Below are 27,231 nucleotides of genomic sequence, written 5' to 3'. Positions count from 1 at the left end.
CTTCAATTGTGCTATAGATATTGTATGATCAAATGTTTAAATCAGAGCAAAACAATGTAGCTTTTGTGTGTACTTTAATGTAAATCAGTTTTGAATAATTATTTGATCTGATTATGGTGAAGGTTCAAATTGTCATTAATTTTTGGGTAAGATTTTGATTATAGATTTTAAGCACCCTTTCAGTTATTTTCCACCCTTCAGAAAATGTGTCCTATCCACAGTTATTAGACAGATAATTGGAATACAGTACTGCCGCAGGGTGTTATATCTATTAATCTAGTTTTTGAAAAGGCTGCATGTAGTGGCAATGCCACTGGCAACTGTGCTGGAGATAATTGGGTAATTCTCCTGTCAGTCAAGCTTGGTGACCGCACAACAGTAAGTGGCTACAACCAGTTTTAGATAATTTCCTTGTAATTACCTCTCACGTAGCACTTCTCTGGAGAAATTGCTCTGTTTTTACACAAGTTATTGCAGATTGTATCCTCTACTCTTAAAATAGACTAATTATTAAATTGACTGCTGAGAGCCGTATGCCGTGCCCTCACTCCAATCTTTAGCTGGCAGTAGTCATAAATACTCCTGCTTAAACACATTCATAAAGTTTGTTTATTCATTAAGATTTGCCCACTCTCTCAACTTTGTGTCCATTCTTCACATTTAAGAATATAGAATTTCGATCTCTGTTTGTACTTTGATCACAGAACCCACAGTGGTGCCAACGACCTCTGCTGCTAGATCACAACCTGCCGCTAATGTACCTACCTCAGGCCAGATCATAAGTACAACTCCCGGTCCTTCTACCACACAGCCTGCCTCTGTGACGCAGTCTTCAGGAGCTCCTACGGCCATTGGTGCAGCAGGTCCTTCAGCAGTGGGTACGTCCATCAGTTTGTCTTACTTGAAGCTATTTGATAAAGTTGTATATTCCAAGGATACTTCACTAATAGGTGCTACTTTAGTACTCTGAAATTTGAATTACACCATCTTGCTGAGCTTTGTTTGTGGTGAATTGTTAAGCCTCTTTAATGAGAAGCTCAGTGATAAATGCTTTGGTAGCCCTACGAGCAGGATTTCTCACCTATAGAGTGGAGAGGGAATTGTTCTCTGAATAGATAAGAAGGGGAGTAAGATACTGAAAGGAAAATGACTATTGAAAAATGTAACCCACTTAGTGGAGCTTCTCCTGAACTGGGTGAAGTAGAATATCTGACCAGGGGTGCAAATGTTGGATCTTCCTTGGATTGAAATGCTTCCTGAATATCAGAGGGCCAGGATTTGTGAGCACTTTGCTGGTTCTAGCATGAAGTCTGTTGACCAGTTGTCTCAAGGTGCTGGGGAAAAAAAGATTGGTCCTTCTGCCTCCTGATCAGTCCAAGTTTATGGGGAAATACCACTGGCGTAGAATATGTAGGCATCAAGACGTACCAGGTATGATTTGATGAGATAACCAACAATCGAACCAGCATGTTAACAAGAGATTAATGGAAACATTAAAATTAGAATATTGAATGCTGAGGTTAGGGAGGCAAGTGTAGCTTTTGGTATTTAAGCAGGACACATTTGCTTTTGATTTGGGAGTGCTGAATGCAAACATTAAGTGTCAGAAATAAGAGTATTTTCTTGCCTTTGATCAAGATGAAAGTTTTCATTACAATGTGCTAGTGTACCTGAAATGTGACACATTATTTAGACAATTAGGTAGGTCCCACATGGTTTGCTTTTCTGAGGGAGAGCAACAGATTTCTATAAAATGAAGTCAGTAGAATCGTGTACAACAGTGGTGTAGCCTTAATTGACAAAAGGAATAAATTTTACCTCTGAAATTTCTCGTATAAAATATCCAAGCACAGTTTGCGAGGTGTCCAAGATGCCTGAAGAAGTTTGGAGGGAAGGGTTATTAAGGAAAGGAGTTATGAGGAATCTTTTGAAAATGAATATTTCAAAGGGCATAGGGAGAGTAAGAGTGAAGAGCAATGGTGCTTGATTTTCTATGTGGAGTGCAATGAAGGTAGATGTGCATGCTGGTGACAACTGTTCCAAAAGAAGGTGGTACGAATATGATTAAAGAAAATTGCTTGCAGTGTAAACCAGTTACCTGGGGAATGTGTAGGGGGAGTTTGAAATGAAAGATACTTGAATAATGCACTGAGATCAGGTGGGAAAAGCAAAATTGTGCATCAAAGTGATTTGTTTCTCACACTGCAGCTGGTTGGTGAGATTAACAAAAAGACTTCCAATCTGCAGAAGGTTTTCTCTTTTAAAAAAAGAAGCATTGGGCAAGCATTATGTCACTGTAGCACTTAATACAGAAGGCAAGTAAATGTTCTTTTCAGTTAGTGCCACGTGTATCTCTTATTGACCTGAAAACATTACAGATCTTGTTAGAAAATTGTGTATATACTGTGTCTGATCATTCCATTCTGTACAGACAAATAACATTCACATTTGGATTTTTAAACTAATTTCCCTTTTATTAGTGGTAACTTTTGGTTTCCCAATTATGATTATATTTCTGTGGCAGAAATAAACATGAATACTGGAAGGTGAAGCTAATATGTCACACATCTCTATTTTAACAATGCTGTCAGAATTATTTTTATAATATAAAGATGCTAAAAATTTGCCGGGCTAGAGTTTGATCTTTGTTACTTTTCCTCAAAGATGATGTTCGGAGAGTTGGGTTAAGTACAGTGCCAGAAGCTGGTCCTGGGGCAATGCCAAGGCTCCCGTCCTGCTGCCCTCAGCATTCACCATGTGGCGGATCTTTGCAAGGACACAACTCATTAGGCCACCCTCATCCAAGCTGTCTTCAGCAACATAGCCACCAATTTCAGCACCACCCTGGTGCCCACTCTGCAGTGCCACCAGCAATGCCTTCGTTTCCTGAATCAAACTGTCCTTTGGAGAGACCTGCTGTAGTGCCCGCTCCTTGTGGAGCTAATGGAAATGCAGGTGGCCTATATCAGGTTTGTTTTCCACCATCTCTTTTTAACAAAGTAATTGGGCAGGGGACAGGATAGTCAAATATCTGAGGTGCTAATAGTAGGAATATTGTTTCGATGATACAAAAGCTGCTATGTATCGTGCAACTCATTTATCTTGGAGTATTTGATGAAAACTGAGCATTAAAAATTGCAAAATTCTAAATTGAATTCATGTTTAACGTTGCTCTAATTTAATTCTTTGTAAATAGAATTAAAATGTTTAATTATACAATCATATTCTGTTTTAACTTCAGCTGTTTTAAACTATCACACCCATATGTAATTATTAAAATAACTCTGGAGAGTGCAATGCTGTTGAGAAGCAAAGGCTTAGTGTTCCACAGTTACAGTTTCAATAGTTTAAAAAAAATGTTGACTACTCTGTTTGAACTCTTGCACATGCTGAGCAATTGCATGGGATATGTAAAGTTTATTATTTATCCATTGAACAGAAAGAAAGTTTTTATATATTGAGGGCATGTGGGCTTTGCAGGCTGAGCCAGCATTTCATTGCACATCTCTAGTTGCCCTTAAGAAGTAGGTGGTGAGCTGCAGCCTTGAACCTCTGACCACAATACTGTAAGAGAGGGTGTTCCAGGATTTTGACCCAGCGACGGTGAAGGACCTGCGATATATTTCCAAATCAGGATGGTGTGTGGCTTGGAGGGCAACTTCCAGGTGGTGGTGTTCCTATGCCTTTGCTGCCCATGTCCTTCTAGCTGCTACAGGTCATGGGTTTGGAAGGTGCTGTCTGAGAAGTTTTGGTGAGTTGCTGGGTGCATCCTGTAGATAGTACAAACTGTCTGTCAGTGGTGGAGTGAGTGAATGGTTGTGGATGGGGTCCCTATCAAGCGCTCTATGTCCTATATGGTCTCAACCATCCTGAGGATTGTTGAAAATCCTTTCATCCAGGAAAGTAGAGAATATTCCTTCTCACTCCTTTCTTGAACCTTGTAGATGGTGGACAGGCTTTGGGGAGGACGGAGGTGAGTTACTCGCCGCAGGATTCCTAGACTCTGTCCTGATCTTGTAGCATATTATGTTTTTGGCTACTCCAGCATGAAACACCCCTACATTTCCACAAAAAGTAATGGGGGTACATCAAAGACAACAGTTTCTTGGATTAATTAACAACATTAAGATGAGGCATGAAGACATGAAAGAACTATGGCTAACAGTTCTAAAGATAATCAAGTGAATATGGAAAATTTGAGAAGAAATTGAGGGGCTAGGAAGCTAAATTAGTACATTACAAGGAGAAATGGTCATAAATAATGTAGATACGTCAAAGAATAATCCAATAAAGATGAGCATCTTAAATAAAGACTTATAGGGGAAAAAATTCCAATTGAAGAAGCTGTATTAATTTGTGGTATTCTAGGATGTTGAGCTCTGCCTAAAGTTTTTCAAATACTCTTGCATTTTAGAATTTGTGCCAGAAATTGAAGGCTTCTGATATAACTCTCCATGAAAAGACAGATAAAATGAGGAAACATAAAATGGAACTAACCTTCAGGGCATATGAAGGAAAATTAATGTTCAGAGCAATGTGGTTTGCATCAGAAAAGCCAGTTTTGACTTGTACATTTAAAGTTTCATTTGACAGAAGATGGCAAAGGGCTTTTCACTTTTGTCATTTATTGCTATTTCCCAATGCCAAAGGCCATACTTGGTAGAGAACTATAAATACTGGAAAATGAATATGCATAACAATAGAAATTATAGACAAAACATTATGTAATTTGCTGCTTCCATAATTGACTTTTTTTTTTAAACAGACTGTGCCTGTTGATTTAAGTAGTGGTGCTGTTAGAAGCCATGGAAGTGGGAGCTTCCATGGTACTTCTGCATTTGATCCCTGCTGTCCTGGGAATTCCTCACGAACTGCAGTCTACGGAGCACAAGCAGCAGCTGGGACAAGCCAGCCTGTGACTGTCGAAGGATATAGTTCTGGGATGGTAGGACAGGCTCAAGGTCAACCACAGACTCCGCTTGCTTCTTGTCGACATTACATACATCCTACCTGTAAGCCTTAGTTTTCGTTTTTTTTTGAAGTACCACCTTGTCATTTAAGTTCACTTCTAGCATAATCTTACTCTGTGGAGGACAACAAACTTTATCTATAAATGCAGTAATGGTAAAGTTAGTCATATGTACAATATGAAAATGATGCTATTATTTAAATGAGTGGGTATTTTTAGTTGCAATTATTATGAGGCTAAATTTACCCTGCAACAATTTTTTGTAAGATGACTGAGAGCAGAAATCTCAAGGTTGGGAAAGGTTTTGAGATAAAATCAGGAAATGCTGGCAATACTCAGCAGGACAAACAGCCTCTGGAAATAGAAACAGTTAACTTTTTAATGACCTTTCACCAAAACCTGGTTTGGTTCTTCATATTCACTGCCTCTTAAGAGTTGCTTTGGTTTCCAGGATTTTTCAGATCTGAGGAATCGATTGATTTTTGTTTTGTTTGCTTTCCTTAGTGAGGAAAACCACTTCCTACACACATATGGCAAAAATTGAACTTTACTCCTGGAGGACCACAGAGGAAATTTCCTTTGACATTGCACAGTGCCTAATTACTTTCCTGTCACCATTGGTATAAAGAGCAAAATCTGCACTGTTTCAAACTAGTCAATTATGAACATCTTGGTTATTGTGTTAGAACCGTAGTTCACCCTGTGTATAATTGTGTATAGTTAACCTTGTGGATCTCTTCCACTGCTTACAGAAAAATTTGAAATGTGGAGATGAATTAGCTGATTCCATTTAGACATGTGCATTGGGACTGGGTGGCAGTGGCACCACCAATAACTTTATTATCTGCTTTGATTAGTAATCCAGAATATGAACTTGCGATGAAGGAGTAAGTGATGCAATGAGTTAACTATTAGTTTTGCACCTCTGGAAGGGTCCCATGGAAAAATACCATTTGAATCCACCGTTGGAGTTCTGACTGGCCTCGAACCTGCAGCACAATATCAGTTTACTTACACCGTTAGGTTTCAATCTTGCACAGAAGAGCCACAAAGATTCCTATAAGAAACTGAAATATTGTTACTCCTGTACAAGAGAATGCCATTCTGTGTTAAATGGTGGGAATTTCAATCTGCATCTAATTCTGCTCTGCCTGCTTTAATGTTATGGACTGACATTGTGTGTCTGAAATAGCTCCATGCTCCAGGGAGAATGTTGCACTCCATGATGAGCATGCAAAGGTAATTTGGCTCTGATCCATGAAATATTATTCTCTGAGCTAATACATGATAAGTGGCCAAATAAATGTCAGATAAAGAATTTTCAACATGGGCTCTACTCTTTTAATGGGGAGTTAATGAGAAAGAATTAGGACAGTCATCAATCACAAATGGAATTTTTGTCTCCTTGCATGTTCATTCTATCCCCATGAAGTTTTGGAAATTCTGCTCTGTCTAATGTAGATATTTCAGCTTAGCTTAGCCATTCTGATTATTTATTGTTTCCTTCTAGATGCCCCATTGTCAAGAGCATTGCACCACCAAGCTCCCACGTGCCCACATGCGCATGGAAATCCTCCCCCTCCGCCACAACCACCTCCCCAACCAGAGTATGCTATTCCACACCCAGTGCACCCTTTCCATCCACAGCTTCCCTCACATCCTTCAACTCATACTGTACCACCAGCTCCTCCCCCACCTCCGCATCTTCCTGCAACAGCAGCAACAATGCCACACCATATCCCTGCTGCGCCGCCTTCTCAGAGACTACACCATCATGAAATGCTTCAGAGAATGGAGGTACAGCGAAGAAGAATGATGCAGCACCCAACGTAAGTTGAATGTTTTGCTGTGGCACCAATTTCTTTATTGCACTGTAGAAATTGGGGCACTTAAGTCATAAATGCTTTCAAATTTCCATACACCCCTTCAAAAAGTAAAAGCTGGATTATCTTGTTTTGATACTTGTCAGCTTTCTAAGCCAAAATGTACACAGTTCATGCTACTTAATGCTTTTTGTTGTTTTGTCTGTTTATTTTCACCATTTTAAATTAAAACAGTCGCAATCCACGATTCAAAATGTGAACATTTAATGAGAGGTCTGATTGAATGTGTTCTCTCACTGTTGTGTCCTACATTAGATATACCAGAAAAGCTAACCACCACATTTTGTAGTATCACAATGATAGGACTGCATATATGCCCATCATTAGTGCCATTGGAAATATCTGCATAGTGTAAGCTGCACCAGATACCAAAAAAAGAAATGGCCACAGTAGTCACTTCAGTTGATTGTAGGATGATTGATTAAAATCTACCAATATTGAAGATTTCAGCATTCTGTGAGGCTGCCGCCTTGTTATACTGCTGTGACAATCTAACACTTGAAGCAAGAACCACCACCTGTCCTCAATCTGATGGCAAATTTTACGAATGGCCAATGATACCCACAACAGCCTATTTAAAGTTCTGCCAATTAATCTGACCACAGAAAATTCACCAAATTCAGTGCCAGCAGTACACTGGGCGATGGAAAAGCTGATCCCACAACCTTTGGCACATGTAAATCCCAGCTGTAAATGTTGATGTTTGACATATAGTTGTACGGCGTAGAAACAGGCCCTTCAGCCCACCAAATCCACACTGAACATCAAATGTCCATTTATGTTAATCCTATATTAATCCCAATTTATTTTATCCACATTCCTATCAACATCTCCTGGTTTCTGCCACTCATGTAAACACTAGGGGCAATTTAACCTGCCAGCATGCATGTCTTTTGGGTGTGGTAGGAAACCAGAGCGCCCAGAAGAATCCCATGTGGTGAAGGTGAACATGCAAACTCCAAGTAGATGGCATCAGAGGTCAGGATTGAATCTGGGTAGCCAGAGCTTTGAGACATTAGCTTTACTAGCTGCAGCAGTATATGGCCTGGGACACACTGATATTAGAACATAGAAAACCTACAGCACAATTCAGGCCCTTCGGCCCACAAAGCTGTGCCAAACATGTCCCTACCTTAGAAATTACTAGGCTTACCCATAGCCCTTTCTTTCATATTCTTTCAGTTTTTTTTGGTAAAACTCAAATATCAATAGATACGTAGTAACTGGTACAATACTTTAAAGCTTTTAAGTTGCAGACTTTCTTGATGTGGTCAACGTAGCTGGCATCTTGACTGTGTAAAAGGCTCTCCTAAGTGATGTTCTATGCTAATTTCTGCCCAACCCCTTTGAGGTTCAAAGCTGCAAAGAACTGCAAATTTAACAAAAATACTTACTTTCAAAACCCATTTAAAAGATCAAATATCCTAAGATATTTTAATGATACAACATTTACATATTCTATTTAATCATGCAGTAAGAAAATAGTCCTTGAAGTTACATACTTTATATCCTCACTGATCAGCATTTTTTTATTGATATAAGTTATTAACATAGAGGGTTTCTTTTGAATAAGCTCTTGTGTTTCTTCCCCAGTCGAGCACATGAACGGCCACCACCACATCCGCATCGTATGCATCCTAACTATGGCCATGGGCATCATATTCATGTTCCTCAGACAATGTCCTCGCATCCACGACAGCCACCAGAGAGGCCAACATGGTCAGTGGAGAATTCTCTGAAGAGGAGAGGTTTATTCCAGTAGCCATTTAATGCCTTATTTTCAAAATGGCTGGGGCTAGCATGGCATGATGCTTTGGTGTAATTTTTTAATTCATTGAAGATCATTAACTTTTAATATCAGTAAGTTCTGAGTAAATCTAGAAGTGAGTAAACAACAGTAATCATACTTGCCTACAAAGATGGAAAGAGATTCTTTCCCAAAGATGTTAACCTGGGTTTCTGGCCAACAATTGAAGCGCATTGCCAGTCTTTTCTGTTTTGCATTATAAATATCTGCTAGTTATAACTGATGCACTGTGACATTGAATAGAAAATCATGGTCAGAGAAATACTATGAATTATTTGTCACTTTAACAGAAAATGATTGATTCTGCATGTCACTAACTTGTCTTACACAAGGCCATAGATTCTGGAATTTACACAAAAAATGAGAAATTGCAGATTCTCCCACACACAGCTCTGGGATTCCATCTGGTAAAAACAGAATTTGAATTACTCATTGCAGGTCTATAGTGCTGGTCAGGTGATTCTAGTCATGATAACTGTTGGCTCCCTCAATTAGTTACTGATTTCTTCTGCTAAATATTTTTGTAACTATGATTAATTGGAGAATTTTTGTATAGTAATGCAGTTTGGGTTTAAATTGGGTAAAGAATTAATAAACCTTTGTTTAACCTGTTATAGGGATCTAGGTATTGAACCAGGGGTGACTGCAGCACCATATCCACCAAGTCACCTTCATCCTCACTTGGCTCATTACCACCCACCTCCACCTCCTCGACTACATCATTTCCCAATTGGAGCATTGCCGTTTATGGTGAGCAAGTTAATGGATCATAATCCAGTTTTAAAATGATTCTAAATGTGATCATGTCATGTTTATAACAATTGCTTTTTCAAGTCACTTCAATGCAAAAATATTCAAAATATCATTGTTCTAAACTTAAATCCACCTTCATAGAATTCACAATGATAGATTGTTTTGATGTTTTAATTCTAGTTTTGTATTGTGTATATGGTTTGCACTGTAAAACCCTGTTAAACGTTGTTTTAAAAAGGTTACAGACTTGCAACATTGGTGTTGCTAAAATGTCTCTGATTCCTAATTTGTGTGAGGGTGCTGGTTGTGCACTACTGGTTTCACTGGAGGCTATTAGTAGGTTACAGCGGGTATATATCAATTAACCGTTCATAGAATCAGGTGGGTAAAAAAGCACTACCATGTTCAAAAGATAAGCCTATGCTGTGTACTTTCAATACAAGGCTCTCCCCATTATGAACCATAAATTTTTAATCATTTACCAGTTTATATCAGAGGGCATCCAGAGGAATTTTCTTTTCTATCTGACACTTTCATTTTGGGTTTCTGCTCTGCCCAGATTTAATCTAGCAGCATTTGTTGCACAAGTTAGGAGTATCAGTTAGATGGTTCTAGGCTGATTAAAGTGCTGATGTCCAAATGAACAGATGTTGTTCAGCTATTTTCTCCCAACCAAAACCAATATCTGTGGAAAACCAGTGAATTCTGGACTGTATGTCATTGCGAGATATAGGAAATATCTTGCTGAATTAATTCTCCTTATTAATGGGAGGTGAAAAATAATGAATACTTCATTTCAAGATTTCAATATAAAAACGAGTGCATTGGATTTTACACAGCATAAGTCTACATGTGAGAGGATCTGATTTTGTGATTCTGATTTATTAATTAGTCAACTATTTGTACTTGTATAGCATTTTTAGCTCTTTACATGGGTGTTATCAAAGCCACAGAAGGAGGCTTGGTTACTGATATAGATTTAAAGGAATGTTGTAATGGAGGCAGATGGTTTTAGATAAGCTATTCAAATATTTTGGGATAGAATAAATGAAAGCACAATGCAATGTCAAGGAGCTAAAAGTATGGTCACCTGTGGATATGTGTAAATCGGGAATTAGAAAATCAAGGAGTTATTGGAGGATTATGGACTTGAGATTACTTGACATGGGAAAGGGTGGGCCCATGGGAGGTCAGTAAAAATTCAAGGTTTTGACGGAACCAGGAACCTCTGTGGGACATCAACTACAGGGGTAATGGCTTAATGGGTCATGGTGTGAGTTACAATACAGGCTGCAGAAATTTGGATGGGCTTTGGTTTGCAGAGGGTGGAAGCTACAAGGTGTTCAAGAGGACTCTGAAGTAGCTAAATGTACTGATGAGATCTCAACAAATGGTAGAGGCAAGCATTGGAAATTCAGCTTGGGTTCAGATAGGATGAGAATAGTCTGGGTGCGCCTTGTATTGCTGCCATGGAAGTCTCATAAACAGATATATACTATTGAAGCTATGGGGCTTTCAGCAGTTTCATGGCAGTGAAAGAAACAATGATAAACTTGAGCCTAAATGCACTTTCCATATTTCCTCTTGGGTATTTATCACCTGAAAACTGTACATTAAATATTATTTAAAACTCTTCTGTCATTATTAAAGCAAGGTTGATAAACTATTCAGAATAAGAAACAGATTAGTGGGAATGACTTCACCCATTGACCTACAGTTGGTCCAACACTGAAGAAACTGAACACCGGCACAAGATTTGTTCAGGGAAGGTCAGAACTAAGCAAGGACTGGTGCTAAATATACTTCTCAACACAAACCAGAAAAATAGATAACCCCGCAATTTTCAAAATTTTTAAGTATTGTTTAATCTTTGCTTTTGATTTTAAAATGTAAGATTAATTATATACTTTGGAAGCCAATAATTTTGTTCTAATACCGTAGATCTGTAAATAAGGCATTTTGAAATCTGGCAGGGTCCATGAAGTTAGCTGAGTGGTTTCTGCCTCACTTCCTACGGTCTTTACTCATAGTTGGTCAAATGTCCTGGCCATCACTTGGTTACTTAAGTGACTTAAGCTGATTGGGATCTATGAAACACAGTATAGCAAGCAAAATATAAACAGAAAATGATGAAAGTACATCAGGTCAGTTACTATGGAGACGAAACATTCTCGATGCAAACCTTCTTTGCTGTTTAAACTCGGTTATAAAACATTTTATAAATTTTAAACCTTCCACGCTAAATTTCATGGGGAATTCCATCATTAGGAAGTTATGAATGCATGTTCCCAATCGTACTTAATCGGGGGCTATTACAAAATACCCATGACTAAAGTAACAAATGTTAGTTGCTTAGATTTGTTTAGCTGTCTCCATGTATGAAAGCTTCTCAAGAGGCCTTCATGAAAGAAAGTTAAACTAGAGAAGAGAAAGTTGAAGCTATGATTGAGGAAAGCAGTGAGCTGGGGTGCTTTCAGCTTGTGAAGCAAGTGGAAAAAGAAATTAGATTGATGGCAAGAGGGTGTTTTGAAACAAAAATGTATTCTCCAAAGGACTGGCCACAGTTAAAGGAAAGGGAGCTGAGCAGTGTTATAGAGACGGGAAGTTTGGAGTTGCAGTAGACTAACCATGTAGGAAAAGTTGTGAAGGAACTTGAAACCGATGATGAGACTTCAGTTTATGTGCTGGACAACTTAGTCTTGAAACTTGACAGCAACAGATAGGATGGTACTATCTAGTCAGTTTGCTTTTACCCAATGTGACAAAATTATGGCACATTAGCAGTAGCATAAGTTTAAAATATTTCTACTAAGTTACCCCCACCCTGTTGGTTAATGCAGAGTGTTTAATAAGATGTTATGAACAATGGTAACTTGGGAAAAAAAACACCCTGGTTCCAGCCAGACTTGTAGGGAAACAATGTATACACACTTTAACCCATCCAAAACCTATCTCTCCTGGAAGTGGTGCAAACCCAGGCAAATTTTGGGGGAAGAGACCTGGTTAAGTTTTTATGACTCCTTGCCTCACTCCCCTAACACCCTTTGAATTCAAGAGAAACAAAGGACTGCAGATGCTGGAATCTAGATGAAAAATACAATGATGCTGGAGGAACTCAGCAGGCCAGGCAGCAACAGTGGAGAATGGATCTCCACGGATGCTGCCTGGCCTGCTGAGTTCCTCCAGCATCATCGTGTTTTTCACCCTTTGAATTCAAAACTAGTCAGAAAGATTAATCTGATCTTGATAATTCTATCCAATGTCTAACTCTTGCAGGAACTGACAAAAACAGGCTCAGCTGGTGTTTAAAGAATTTGTGTCCATTGTGTGCACTTGTGTCCTGAACTAGTTTTCTGCTATTCTTTGGGCCAAGAACCATCTTCTGACATTGCACAACTAAAAGTTGTTACCGATGCTTTCCCAATCTATTTAATTTGAATAAACTTGCATATAAATTAGTTACTTTCATTTTAAAGTTCTCCATCAGGAAGTCTCAATATCATTCACTTCGTGGGGAGAGCAAATTTAGACTATGCTGTTCTTGGCAATACCTGACTCAGGTCTTCTTCGAGGTCAAAACAGTACACGTTAGAGGGAAACAGCATAGAAACAGGCCCTTCGACCCACTTAGTGTGCCAGCCATCAACCACCCATTGACACCAATCCTACATTAATTCCATATTTTATTCTCCCAACATTCTCATCAACTCCCCCCAGATTCTCCCACTTGCCTACACACTAGGGGCAATTTGCACTGGCCAATTAACCTACCAATCTGCACATTTTTGGGATATAGGAAGAATCCAGAGCACCTGGGGAAATCCAAGCATTACGGGGAGAACATGTAAACTTCACACAGACATGACCCAAGGTCAGAATTTTGAACCAAGGTCTTTGGCACTGTAAGGTAGTGGCTCTATCAGCTGCACCAATGTGCCATCCTCGTTGTCTTGAGGTTTCTGTAAATGCATTCAAAATAGGTAACTTTAGTTCATTGTTCATTGCTCGTGAATCTATGGAGACCTGTGTAGCGGATCTTTGTCTGTCTTTGCTGACTTTAATCTTTTACCTGTATGGTTTACATTGTTTGGTATTCACTCAGCCCACATGCACAACATTATACAGCTTCAAATTAAACATTTGCCATTCACGACGGCAATCCCCTAGCAGACTGAGCATTGGTGACAGTTCTAACACTTGTCCAAATCTTTGTATGTCTGCAAACCCCAGAGCTGCCTCCCTCTAAATCATGAGCAAAAAGCAACAGTCCAAGTTCTAGTTCTTGCATGGTACCACTAGTGATCAGTTTCTCAGTAAGTTGCATCTGTGATTATATCTTGCCTCTATTTTTCCAGACTCTTGGCTCTTACATGGCACCATGTCAATAGTTTTTGGAAGTCTGAGTATATACAATATCTGCTGAAGTTTCTTCATCTTTGTGATTTGGAGAATTGCTGTCAAACCTCAAATGTATCACTTTTTGAAGCGATATTAGATATCTATAATGTGTCCTTTGCTGTCTAATCACACATTGCAGACTGGCATTTCCCTTCTGCATCTTTCCAACCACTGGGCTGGGTGATGCTGGCTGACCGTTGACTTTGAGGTCAGCTTTGTGCCAAGCAAAGGAATAGCAGCCCCCATCATGTAAATGTGGTTCCCCATCCTGTGAAATGGTGTTTTACCTACTTGTAAGGTAACTATTTATTTGTATTTTTATATTTACCTTTAATTGACCAGACCTCAGTTGGCTGGCGGTGAGAGGTGTGCCCCCACCCAAGTCACAGCTTTCCTCTACAGATGACACATCACCCCCAATGTACGCTGCCCTCGGGACAGCTGTGGTGGGGAGGAGATGGTCACCCACCTCCTTGCAGACTGTGGATTTGCTAAGAGGGTGTGAAGACGGATGCAAGGATCTGTGTCCCGGTTCATCCCCAGCAGCTGTAACAGAGGGCTCTCTGATCTACGGGCTGTTCCCGGGGATGCACACCGAGGCAGACATCAAGTGCTGCTGGAGGATCATCAACTGGGTGAAAGACACCTGAAACCTGTTGGTCTTCCAGGACAGTGAGATATCCGTAAAGGAATGCTGCAGACTAGCACAGTCCAGGCTGCAGGAGTCCGTGCTGAGGGACGCACTGAAGCTTGGTGCAGCCAATGTTAAGGCTCTGTGGGGAAGGACCACAGTCTAGGCTCCTTCTCCTCCAGGACATGGAGGGGCTGAGTTGGGTGGGGAAGCCCCTCGAACAATGAAAGGGGGATCACCTCAGGGAGCCACATAATGGTGTTATGTTTGTTTTTTTTTTCTCTTCAGGTTTTACACTACTGAATGTAACAACCATGAATGTTAAGGTTTTGTATTTTGCACTGTTTTATCCCTTTGTATATTTTTTTATTGTGAATAAAGTTTATTTTTGAAATAAAACTCTTCAGTAATTTTTAAATATGCCTAACCTAGGAACATTTAAACATTGTTGAAAAGCCCTTTACAGCATCTGGCGGCCAGCAAGTGCTCAAGCTGTCAGGGCATTTGGGTGAAGGGCCTCAGTGTATCCCACTTGAGGCTTTCTCATGGCACAGAGCCCACTCTATTTTGCCTAATATCTGTTGGGTGCAGAAGGTCAACTCGGTCAGCCCTGTGTATCTGATTTAAAAAGTAGGTGCAGGTGGGCAGCAACTGCAGTCAGCGAGTCCAGGTGGACAGCTGGTTCCAAGACTATTTGAACCCTGAGGTTACAAATGTTTGCTGCCTAACACCATCCTACAAGCAAGGGTCTGCAATTGTTTCGTTATACAGCTGTATACATCCAAAATAATACATGAACACTTTTAATATGAACTACTGCCATAAGTGTAACTGCAGAATATTGCTCAGCATTTTCACACAAACAAGGTCTATCTTTTTTTAAAAAAATGTGGATACTGCAAATGTGACCATAAATCAAAGATTCAGAAATATTGTGATTATTTCAGCTCAGCAAAGATTTTTTTGTCTTACGTAGGCTGTACCTCCAGACATGGCAGGCTACCCTCATATTCGCTACATTTCCTCAAGGATTCCCGGCTTCAGAGCCACCTATGAGGTTGGTACAATCAGGACAAGGAAGTACATTAACTTACAGTTGATGTGATAATATATTGAAATGTGACCATCTAAAGCTTTTATGTATATGTGAATATTTTCTTTCATAGGATTTACTACATTTAGAAGAACGACTGGGTAATGTTAATCGAGGTGCTTCACAGGGTACAATCGAGAGATGCACGTACCCACATAAATATAAAAAGGTAAAATCTAGTTTAGTATTTTTAAATTTATATTATAGAAATTTTCTTTATATTTACAACAAATTATAATATTTAAGCAAAAGTTGAAATGAATACTGCATATGCTTTGTGTGATTTCTATGATTAAACCATCTGACAAATTTGAATTTGTGGTAACAAGGCGATAACTGACTTACAGAGGAAACTGCAGTATAAACAGGAAGAGGAGGATGGGATAGAGGACGACACTGAGGAGAAATGTACCATCTGTCTGTCTATTCTAGAAGAAGGAGAAGATGTTAGGTAAGATAGCTTTTAATAAAAAAATTCTCTGGGTAAATCCAAACAATCATTTCTGAGAGTCTGAATACTTTGTAGTGGACTGTTAATTGATTTAAAACAATTCAATGCCGAAAAAATCTTAATTGACAAACAGTTGTAGAGAACTTTTTCCAGTCAATGAACTGTTGTGTGAATTGGACCTTTCGTGGCACTGCACCTGGTTGACATCAATGATGTCCTCTGTACACAAATGTCTTAGATCTTGCTGTAAATCGATGTTTGAACCAAAATGAAAAATGTATTTGTTATTATGTACCTTTATAAACTAGTTTGCACTGCCTGCCTATGATGTCATAGAACCTTGTCTTGCTTTAAGGAAACGTGGTTGTGATGGTTGCTGAATCAAGCCAATATTGGGGTCAAGATTTTTTTGTCTGCTTTTACTTAAATTTGTCTGCTTTTGTTTGATTTTCATTCTTGGGAAAATTAATACATGTCAATTTGAATAATGTACACTTTTTAAACTTATTATCATTGTAAATTATTTTGTTTACTCCATCACACAGATTCTTAATATCCAAATTCCTTACTAAAAACTATATCAGATATCTTAATAGAAAATGATGGGAAGACTTATTTTTGAAAATAGGAAAATTCTTCAATCTATAACAATGGGGAATATAAATAAGTGTATTTAAAACTCTGATCTCTGGGTTATACCTGGGTCCCGTGTTAAATTAATACTTTCACAAGTTGAGCAAGGCTGTTTATTTAGATGTATCTTAAGTGTGAAAAAAATCTATAAATGTAGATTTAATTAATACAGAATGATATTTCTGACCATTTTTTTCTACCCTCTTTCCTACAGACGTCTACCCTGCATGCACCTCTTTCATCAAGTGTGTGTGGACCAGTGGCTGACTACCAACAAGAAATGCCCCATCTGCAGAGTGGACATTGAAGCTCAGCTGTCTGCAGATAGTTGACATCTCATTAACTCTTCTCAGTACTGCAGTCAACCAAAGATGGCATGAATAACCTGCGCAGATTCAAAAGCATTGAACCTAGAGTGCGGCTAAGCCACATAGTACAATTTATGCTAGGCCTACAATGATATTTCAGTATAGAGTTTAAATTTTAATGTATTTATGAAGCTTTTTTATGTGGCTTTTTATGTTTTTCCAAGTCATTTTATTTTGCATGGTTCCTTGGATTGCATTTCTTTGCACATAACGGGCTTTGTGTCCTCAGACTTGCAGGCAAGATTAGCTGCTCTAGATAGAAACAAATTCATTTTCATGATGCCTTGCTTTACTGGAATAGAATATGTCATCAGTCACTAACCCTGGACTTTAATTTAAACATTTATACTAGATTGTGTATATAGATTGTGATCTGTTCATTAAGGAGGAATATCAAGACATTCCGTGATTAGGAAAACGGCTGCTGTATTGTAGAAATTCATCAGACAGCAAACAATCAGTTGATGGGATCCTATCCCAACCAATTGCCATTGCAAGAAATATGTATCCAACCATATAAACTCTAGGTTTTTAATAAAAATCCGTTCTTGTTTGGCACAGTGATAAATGTAATTTTTAAGAATGTCAATATTCTATGAGACTAACAGGCTCACAAATTTGATTTCATTGTCTTCATTCACTCTGATTTATTTTGGTTTCCTTTTTCTTTACAATTTTAGCTGTTTGGCTGCCATTAAACAGCTCTAACAAACACTAATGTTAAGTAAATTAGCTGTATTGCGTATACTTGCACATCTGATGATTTGTAATGGTGAGCTAGTCAGATCGTAGAACAGGGTTCCTGATGAAGTCATCAATGAGCACATCTAGGTAATGAATTTGAAGACAGATTTCAGAATAATGGTTAAAGATTCAGGTGAAATGTTGGAATGCAGTACTAATGGCAGGTATCCATGCATTCACAGATTTGTAAAGGTCCCTGGATGCATTTTTCAGGGTGACTTAGTTTTAAAGTTAATAAAGATAGTTAACTCCATGTGTGTTTGTATTTCTCTTCATATCAAAGTGTTTACCTCATTCAACAAATGCTTTTGTTTTCCATTTGGGTCAAATATATCTGCAGCATTTTCATGGCTAGGATGGAAAGAATGCTGGGGGTTTTATTTCATACAGTGACTGGAATTTGTAAGCATCAAAAACTAGTTCAACATTGAGTCCTTGTGTGTGTGATCAGACATCTGCTATTTTGAAACACCAAATTGTTGCTGTATTATCTGATGAGGAAAGTGATATGCCACAAACATTATGGGCATTGAAATTCAGCTCCATGGATATTAAAGTGCAAACAGCTATTATGAAATTATTTTGCTCACTATTTTAAAGGTTTTTTTAGTTGCTGAAAATTAGGTAAACAACCCTATTAGGATAATGAACAATGGGGCTCCATAGTCCTGGATTAAGCCATTGTATTCCCACAATGTAATATCAAGGCCCTAATGATGTATCAAATATAACAGCCAGTGGAAACCAAAATATATAAAACTACATGAAATAAATGAGCACAAACATATGCTTTGTGTGATTTTTATTTTTAATGATTAAACCATCTGACAAACGTAATAAGGCAAGAACCTTTGGTCTTATTGTTGATAACAGGAAAATTGATCATTCATTAGAATGCCTTAGTGTCAGTTTAACCTAATCAGGATATGGTTTTTACCCTTGCACTTGCGTTCTGTGTTGTTCTGTGGGTGCTTTTGGTGGTACTAATCAGCCTTCTACCAAGAAGCATCCATAAATCACCTACATTAGTGTTGTTTCATGTCCATCCACTGACAAAGGCATATGATTGCCACAGGATACTTGTCAGCAGCATCACTGAGTGAAGAGATTTATACCTGGCTTCTGCAGCTGAAGGCCATTGAACTTAAAATGGACCAATAGCTTCAACTTTAAGAGTGCATATTTTAGGCAATGTGGCAGTGTTGGATCACTCACTTGCTGAAGACAGGGAGCTTTTCATTATCCACATTAGTGGTACCAAGTGCCTCCCTGAAAATGGTTTCATATCTTCCCAGTTAAACATAATCCAGTGCCTAATAATGTGACCTTGTACTCTTAGACCTTTTTTCTTGGTGTACTTGAAGTAAGAGATAAAGGATGTGGTCGAGGAGAGCTCGCATCCACATCTCTGCCATTTCCCACACCTCCGCTCTCACCCCCACCCCTCCCAGAGTCAACAGCGATAGGGTCCCCCTTGTCCTCACATTTCATCCAGCCCATGTATCCAGCACATCATTCTCTGCCACTTCCGCCATCTCCAACAGGAACCCACCACCGAACATATCTTCCCCTCCCCACCCCTTTCTGCCTTTCACGGGGACCACTCTTTCTGCGACTTCCTCGTTCACTCCTCCACTCCCACCCCGGAAACTTTCCAATGCCCCTGCCATAGGTGCAACACCTGCCCCTACACCACCTCCATCCAAGGACCCAAAGAGTCCTTTCAGGTGAGGCAGAGATTCACCTGCACCTCCCTTAATACCATCTACTGCATTCGGTGCTCCAAGTGTGGCCTCCTCTACAATGGTCAGACCAATCGCAGACTAGGTGACCAGTTCGCAGAACACCTGCACTCCTTCCATAACCGCGATCTGCATCTCCCTGTTGCCGGTCGCTTCAACTCCCCCTCCCACATTATCCATATTATGACAGTCCTCGGCCTCCTCCACTGCCAGGAGAATTCCAAGCGCAAACTCGAACAGCACCTCATTTTCCATCAAGGAACCTTGCAGCCTAACAGCATGAACATTGAATTCTCCCACTTTAGGTAGTCCCCACACCAACCCCCCCACCACCACCACCACCAACCATGCTGCTTATCTTCCCTTTCTTAGCCTTTTTTTTCTCTTCCTGCCTTTGACCCATCCCCCGGTGGATCTGCTCTCCCCTCCTCCCCCACACCTGCCTATCAGTGACTCTTACCTGCATCTACCTATCACCACCTTGTGCCCACCCCACCTCCCCTCTTTTGTCCACCTATCACTGCTCTGCTTTTCCCTCCTATATATCAGGCTTCCCCCTTTTCCTATCTTCAGTTCTGAAGAAGGGTCCTGACCTGAAACGTTGACCACCTGCTTTTCTCCACGGATGCTGCCTTGCCTGCTGAGTTCCTCCAGCATCATTGTGTTTTTCTTTAGGAAGATCTGACATTCAGTAACAAAAGATTGGTACTTTGTTCCTATAACTTTTGTTTTTGAGTCTTTTGGTGGCGCTACATGGAGTAGGTCATATCTTGGCTTTGCTCCACTTACCTTTTTAACTCCTTATGCACCACTCTTTACTAAGACCTTTATAATACTTTTACAAGATTGATTTTTGACTTCTAAGTGTTGGAATGAATACCAGAGCTAAGGCTGGAGCTGATAGCAAGGGTAACAGAGACCCTCAACTCACTTTGGAAGCCATCTCTAAACTGGATAAAAAGCTTGACCAAAGATTTGCCACTTTGGAAATGCTGTTAAAAGATATGGAAGACAGACAGACCACTCTCATACAGGAGAGTGCTAAAAAGCAGCAATTAATTGCTAACTTGTTTTTAAATTGTTCCCCGTCCGTTGTCTAACAAGGGTAATGTCACAGCAGGGGTAGCAGGAGGCTCATTTCCATATAGTTTCAACATGTGTTTTGAGTAGGTTGATTGTACCAAAGGAGGTAATTAAGCTACTACAGTTAGATGTGACACACTTGGACTTGGAATGGGAGAAAATTGTCAGTGCTTCAAACAGTGATGCAGTGGCCTTTTCAGGTCAGTGGATGTTGTTGGAGGATTGAATCATCCTTTCCAGTCCCTCCAAGATAAAAGAGTTCATTGACTTTAACCGTGCTGACATTGGTGGGCTTGCTGAGCCTTTGAAATCTCATCCTAGAAATGGCCACTACCTTCAGTGAGAGGGTAAGGAAAAAAAATGTTAACCGGGATATTCTTCCCATTCTGAAGTGGACTTTCCCATTTAATTTTGAACTGAAGTATTGCATGATCATTTGAAAAGTAATCCTCATCACAAAGAAGAAATTAGCACTGAGACGATTAGCAAAATTTCCATCTCTGAGAAAATTTGCATTGTAAGAGTTTTGTTTCGTATTAGATTGATTTCTCCTTTACAAACACTGAAGCTGTATTAGTGTTAATACAGCTTCAGTGCTGTATTAATGCTAAACCCTATAGCACTTTTTTTTCCCCTGAAGACCATCTTCCCATTTAAGTTTTTCTTTTGGCTGAATTATAAGCTATTGAGTTGCTTTTTTGAAATGGATGTAGCTTTTACCTATCAGAAATACTAGATGCTTTGGCCAAAATATTGTCATTTTCACATGAAAATGTGTGGGTTGTCACTTTTAGCTTGAATATTCTCAGACTTTTAAACTTGTGGGAAACTGGCTTTGGAGGAGGTTCACCAGGTTGATTCTGGGGATGAGGGGAGGTTGAGTCACCTGGGACTATACTCATGGAATTCAGAAGAATGAGAGTGGATCTTATAGAGAAACACAAAATTATGAAAGGGATAAGATAGAAGCAGGAAAGTTGTTTCACACTATGATGCTGGAGGAACTCAGCCAGCATCCATGGAGAAAAGCAGGCGGTCAACGTTTCAGGTCAGGATCCTTCTTCAGGACTGAAGGTAGGAAAAGGGGAAACCCAATATATAGGAGGGAAAAGCAGAGCAGTGATAGGTGGACAAAAGAGGGGAGGCGGGGTGGGCACAGGGTGGTGACAGGTAGATGTAGGTAAGAGACAGTGATAGGCAGGTGCGGGGGAGGAGGGGAGAGCAGACCCACCGGGGGATGGGTCAAAAGTAAGGAGGAAAAACAGGGGTAGAAAAAAAAGAGGGGAAAGTGAAGAAAAGAGGCATGGTTGGGGGTGGGTGTGGGGATTACTTAAAATTCATGCCTACTTAAATTGGGAGAAATCCCCACACCCACCCCAACCATGCCTCTTCCCTTTCCTAACCTAACTCTACTTTTTCTACCCCCCTCTTATCCTCATATTTGACCCATCCCCCGGTGGGTCTGCTCTCCCCTCCTCCCCCACACCTGCCTATCACTATCTCTTACCTGCATCTACCTATCACCACACTGTGCCCACCCCGCCTCCCCTCTTTTGTCCACCTATCACTGCTCTGCTTTTCCCTCCTATATATTGGGCTTCCCCCTTTTCCTATCTTCAGTCCTGAAGAAGGGTCCTGACCCGAAACGTTGACCACCTGCTTTTCTCCACAGATGCTGCCTGGCCTGCTGAGATCCTCCGGCATCATTGTGTTTTTCATTTAGATTCCAGCATCTGCAGTCCTTTGTCTCTCTAGGAAAGTTGCTTCCACTAGTAAGTGAGACTGGAATTAGGGGACATAGTCTCAAGATTCGGGGAAGTAGATTTAGAATGGAGATGAGGAGGAACTGCTTTTCCCAGAGAGTAGTGAATCTGTGGAATTCTCTGCCCAGAGAAGCAGTAGAGGCTACCTCATTAAATATATTTAAGATGGTTAGATTTTTGCATAGTAGGGGAATTAAGGGTTATGGGGAAAAGGTAGGTAGGTGGATCTGAGTCCACAGCCAGATCAGCCATGATCTTATTGAATGGCGGAGCAGGTTCTACAGGCCGGATGGCCTCCTCCTGCTCCTAGTTCTTATGATGTTATAGGAAAAAAATTATGAAAGATCTTTACATGTACTTGGTTCAATAAGAAATATTCTGGGGGGTGGGGGTTGCTGAAAGAATCTATTTCACATTGCTATTTTTGCTGTAAATCAACATTTTCCTGTTACATGCAATATATATATTTTTATCAATTTAAACTTACTACAACCAACTAAAAGAAGATTTACAATTCCCAGATCAATATTCTTAAGTGCAAGCTGGAAAGCAAACACTTTAGTGGGTTGAGTGTTATCTGGATAGGCAGTGGGAAACCATCCAGTAAAGCCTTCTGATAAGGTGAACATATTTAATTGCAGAAACTATCAATTGGCACATATGCTCTTCCTGGAACTTTGGACCTGCTGACATACACTTCTCCACTTGGGTAAATAGGATGATCCAGCTGTGTTATTTATTGACTTCTGCTTGCTTTATTTGCAAAACTCTTGGGTCATGAAACTATCATACACTTTCAGATTCAATGAAAGTTGTCTTTTCATTAGGACAGAAATATTGCACTACAGCAATTGCCAATGGTGAACAAACCATAACTGAATTGAATTCAAAAAGTTATTCTGTGAAGAATTAGTTATTACATGCTAATTTTACCAACCTATAACTTGTTAAAAAAACATCATTTTCATTAATCCATCTTGTAAAATACAGTCATAAAAGTAAAAAAAAATATTGCTTTTAGTGTCTTTGCAACTTTAGGGTGTCTCAAAACATTTTCCAGCTCATAATCACTTTCATGATGTACTTGCTGTCATGTTAATAAGTTCCACCTCCAAATAATAGTGGCCAGATATACATTGATGATGGTTAAGCATAAACTTTGTCTCAGACATCAGCGAGGACTCCAGAGTTGTATCTGAATAGTGTCATGGGATCTCTTAAAAGAAAAGGTCTCAATTTGATGCTGTGCCCAAAAGGTATCACTCACTAAAGTGACATTCTGTCATTATCCTGTTAGTTGGAGTTGTGAAGCAAGGAGGATGTTATTGTGCTGAAAGGGATATTCCTTTGGCCACTGAGCAGTGAGAGGGAAATGGAGCAAATCTGCAGAAAATATATGGAGTGGTGAAACTGGAGGACTTCAGTTTGAAGAAGGTAGGGTACTTCTGACAAGTACTCAGGAACATTCTTACACTTTTGGCGCAGTGAGGAAGGAGGCATTACGGTGTCTGATTCTGGGGGTAAGTCAAGTAGATAAAATGTCACCAGGAGCAACAGTAATCACACACAAGGTTTAAACCGGAAATGGCAGAGAGCTGGAGCAATCTACTTCATTGGAGGAGGATTAACTTCAAACGATGAAGAGAATCTGATCGGTTTAAAGTGGCACTGAAAGGTTTTGGGTAAAATAATGGAAGATTGTTAACGAGATGTTTGAAGTACCAGTTCAGTACATTCCCACAGGGGGATTGGACCAAAGCCATTGTTCCCCGAACGACAGAGAATAAAGCCAAACAAAGAAGTGCATGATGCACTTAAAGTGAATAATTCGAGTGACAAGACGACTGAATTGCTAGTGCATAGAAGGCTAAGGACCAAGTGTCAGTAAATGGGATTAGTATAAATACTTCATCGTCAGCATGGACAAGGTGAGCCAAGAGCCTGATTCTATGCTCTCTGACTATGAATATAGTAAGTAGAAAGGAGAGGTGGAAAAGAAAATTAAAATGGGCAAAGAGATGAGAACAGAATGGCAGTGCAACACAAAGAAGATAATTTTCTGTCGGCATGTGAATAGTAAGCTTGTAATCAAAGAGCTGAGTTCTGAGAGATGCAGGGCAGGGCTGCAATATTCAATAAGCATTTAATATCAGCCTTCAGCAAGGGAAATACCCACAGTCTTGCAAGATAAGAGGTAGGAAATTTAACGGATAGTAGAAGGCTGGTAATGTGCGATGTAAGTTATTTGGCCCAAATAGGATGCTCACCAAGTCGTTGCAGGAAGTTGGATGGAGGTTGCGGAACCATTTGCCATACCCTCCCAGAATGCAGGAGAGGCGACAGTTTAACCCCATTGGAAGGGAAGCTTTTAGAACAACAGTCGAGGAAAAATTAATGGGCACTTTGACAAGTTTTGAGTTGATTGAGCCGGTATGTGATGCTTAAGAGGAATTATCTTTGGCTAACTTGATTTTTTTGGGTGAAGGTGATGCAGTAGGTGGTCTCTGCACAGATTTCCCAAAATCTTTTAACAAAATCCTACAAAGGGCTTGGGAAAATTTAACATCCATGGAATAAAGAGGTTGGGGCACTGGATGGATTGAAGGTAGGAGTGGTGCTGGGTGGGATGAGGTGGTGGGGTGGAAGAAGATGCTTGAGGGCAGAAAGCAGGGTTGTGGGAACTTTTGTTTTTAGTTTGCAGCTCGATGGGTAATGATATTTCTGGGTTTCAGTACAAGGTTATCTCAAGGCTTTCGATAAATATTGATGATTTTGGCATGGGGGTGTGAGGTAGAAGTTCAAGATTTGTGGATAATGCCAAGCTCAGAGGTGAAGTAAGCAGTGAGAAGCACAGTACTGGCTGTGAGAGGATGTAGACTGGATATGGACGCAGCAGGTGAAATTCCGTGCAGAGGAATGCGAAGTGATGCAATTTGGTAGCAAGAATGAAAGGAGACAAAATGGGTTTAATGGCACAGTTCTTAAAGATATCCTGGAGCAGGGGCTTTGGATGTATACATGCATAAATCTCCAAAGACGATGGGGCATGTTGAAAGCACAATGAGTACAGGTGTAGGACCTTGGGTTTTATAATAGAGGCACAGAGTGAGATCATGTTGAATCCTTAAGTGCAAAATCAATTAATTAGGATTTCTAGGAATGAGGAATTTCAGCCACAAGATTGCATCGGAGGGGTTGGGGTTGCTCTGGTCAAACACAAGATTGAGAGGAGATTTGAACAAAAGGTATGCAAAATCGTAATGAGTTTGGACAGTAAATAAAGAAGCAGATGGTTTTTCTAAGTATCCTTGCCAATATGCATCCCTCAGCCAATGGTATTTGAACATCATTTGGTCATCCATCTCGCTTCACTTTCTTGGAACATTGTCATGCATGGATGAGTTGCCAATCTTCAGTCTCTAAGACACGTGGTGTGAAGTACATTGGCATGCCTTGAAAGATACCATCACTTTGCCAATTAATACTATTTCACGGTACGTCAGGTGAGTGCCACCATTACATTGGATTGTCATGAAAAACAGCTTCCAAATGCAATGGCTGCCATGGCCATCTGGTGCTCCCAATTGCGAGGCATTTTGGTTCCCCTCCCCATTCCCACACCTACCTGTCTGTCCTTGGCCACCTCCACTCCCAGGGTGAGACCAAGCACAAACTCGAGGAACAGCACCTCACGTTCCATCCAGGTGGTCTACAACCCAATGGCATGAACACTGAAGTCTCCAATTTCAGTTCCCAGCTCCCCCTCTGTCCCTTTTCACGCTCCTTCTGATCTACCCAGGTCCTCCCACACACCCACCTTTCCAACTCCCCGTCCACCCCCATCACCCAATTTCTTTGCCCCCACCACCTACTCCATCTGCTTCTTGCCCACACACCCCTCCCACTGGGCCCCCTCCTCCCACGGTTCCCATCTGCCCTCCCCGCCTCCCTTATTTGGTTCCATGCTCCACCTTGCTCTCCACTCAGCAGCCCTGTGTTGCCTCCACCCGTCACCTCCCAGCCTCTGTTGCTATCTCCACCCTTCCCTCCCCTACCGGACTCCATCTGTCGATGAACCCCCCCCCCCCCAACGTAAATCTATCTATCGCCTGTCAGCTCTTGCCCCACCCTCTCCTCTTTAGGCTACTCTTTCAATCCAGATGAAGGGTGTCAGCCCCAAGCTGTGTCCTTTTCCCTCCATAGATACTGCCTGACCCACTGAGTTCCTCCTGCTGCTTATCTCTTCTCCAAATGCAAATGCTGCATTAAAAAAGTTATACAGTAAACCATTACATACACCTTGAGGTTCCCTGATGATAATGAAAGGTGCTATCTAAATGTAATTTCTATTTCTTAGATCAAGAACAATCAATGTATTCATTCATGCCTACTCTAAGCAAACACTGGATACTAGGATAACCATTGCAAGATAACTTACTGTGCTAGAACTTGTGAACACGGAGGTGCCAAACTGGCTGGACGGCAGCAGAATGCAAACCTAGCAGCTACTCCAGGGAATCTGCCTGCTCAGACTGAAGCAGATGAGACCCGAGCCAAGAACAGGGCTCTGAGGTACAAGGGCAAACACATTAACTTACATTATTTTAAACGTGTCGTGCTTTATTTGTTAATTTCACTGATTTTAATAGGTTTTAATATCAGGGATATGCGGTCAATCTTTGACAGGTTTGAGAGTTGACTAGCAAGTGGGTCAGCTAGCTGCCAGTTTTTCCAGCTGTTTTTATGGTTGGGACCTCCCCCTGGCCACACAACACCTTTACATTGTTCTAAGCCCAGCTGCCCCTCAACATTTAGGATTAGGCTGGCACTTACTGTAGTAACAATTTACAATGCAGGTCAGTGATACATGTGGATGACTTGCCGCCGGCTACAAGTTCTGACTCGGGTTTGAG

The 27,231-nt window shown here is 40.4% G+C and overlaps 1 protein-coding gene across 1 annotated transcript in view; it reads left to right on the top strand.

Annotated features, from left to right (window-relative positions):
• Positions 1-17,983, top strand: part of rnf111 (ring finger protein 111) — a 67,509-nt gene extending 49,526 nt beyond the window's left edge. Inside the window, 10 exon segments of the mRNA XM_052040409.1 lie at positions 705-878; positions 2,665-2,969; positions 4,766-5,012; positions 6,480-6,798; positions 8,446-8,571; positions 9,277-9,409; positions 15,418-15,498; positions 15,608-15,703; positions 15,864-15,985; positions 16,833-17,983. Coding sequence (XP_051896369.1) covers positions 705-878; positions 2,665-2,969; positions 4,766-5,012; positions 6,480-6,798; positions 8,446-8,571; positions 9,277-9,409; positions 15,418-15,498; positions 15,608-15,703; positions 15,864-15,985; positions 16,833-16,950 — 1,721 coding nt within the window. The 3' untranslated portion in view covers positions 16,951-17,983.
• The last annotated feature ends 9,248 nt before the right edge of the window (positions 17,984-27,231 follow it).

The sequence above is a fragment of the Pristis pectinata genome, chromosome 28 (genome assembly GCF_009764475.1).
Source record: "Pristis pectinata isolate sPriPec2 chromosome 28, sPriPec2.1.pri, whole genome shotgun sequence".
Taxonomy (NCBI): Eukaryota; Metazoa; Chordata; class Chondrichthyes; order Rhinopristiformes; family Pristidae; genus Pristis; species Pristis pectinata.
Note: the sequence above shows the minus strand (reverse complement) of the source record. Positions and strands in the feature narration are given on the sequence as shown.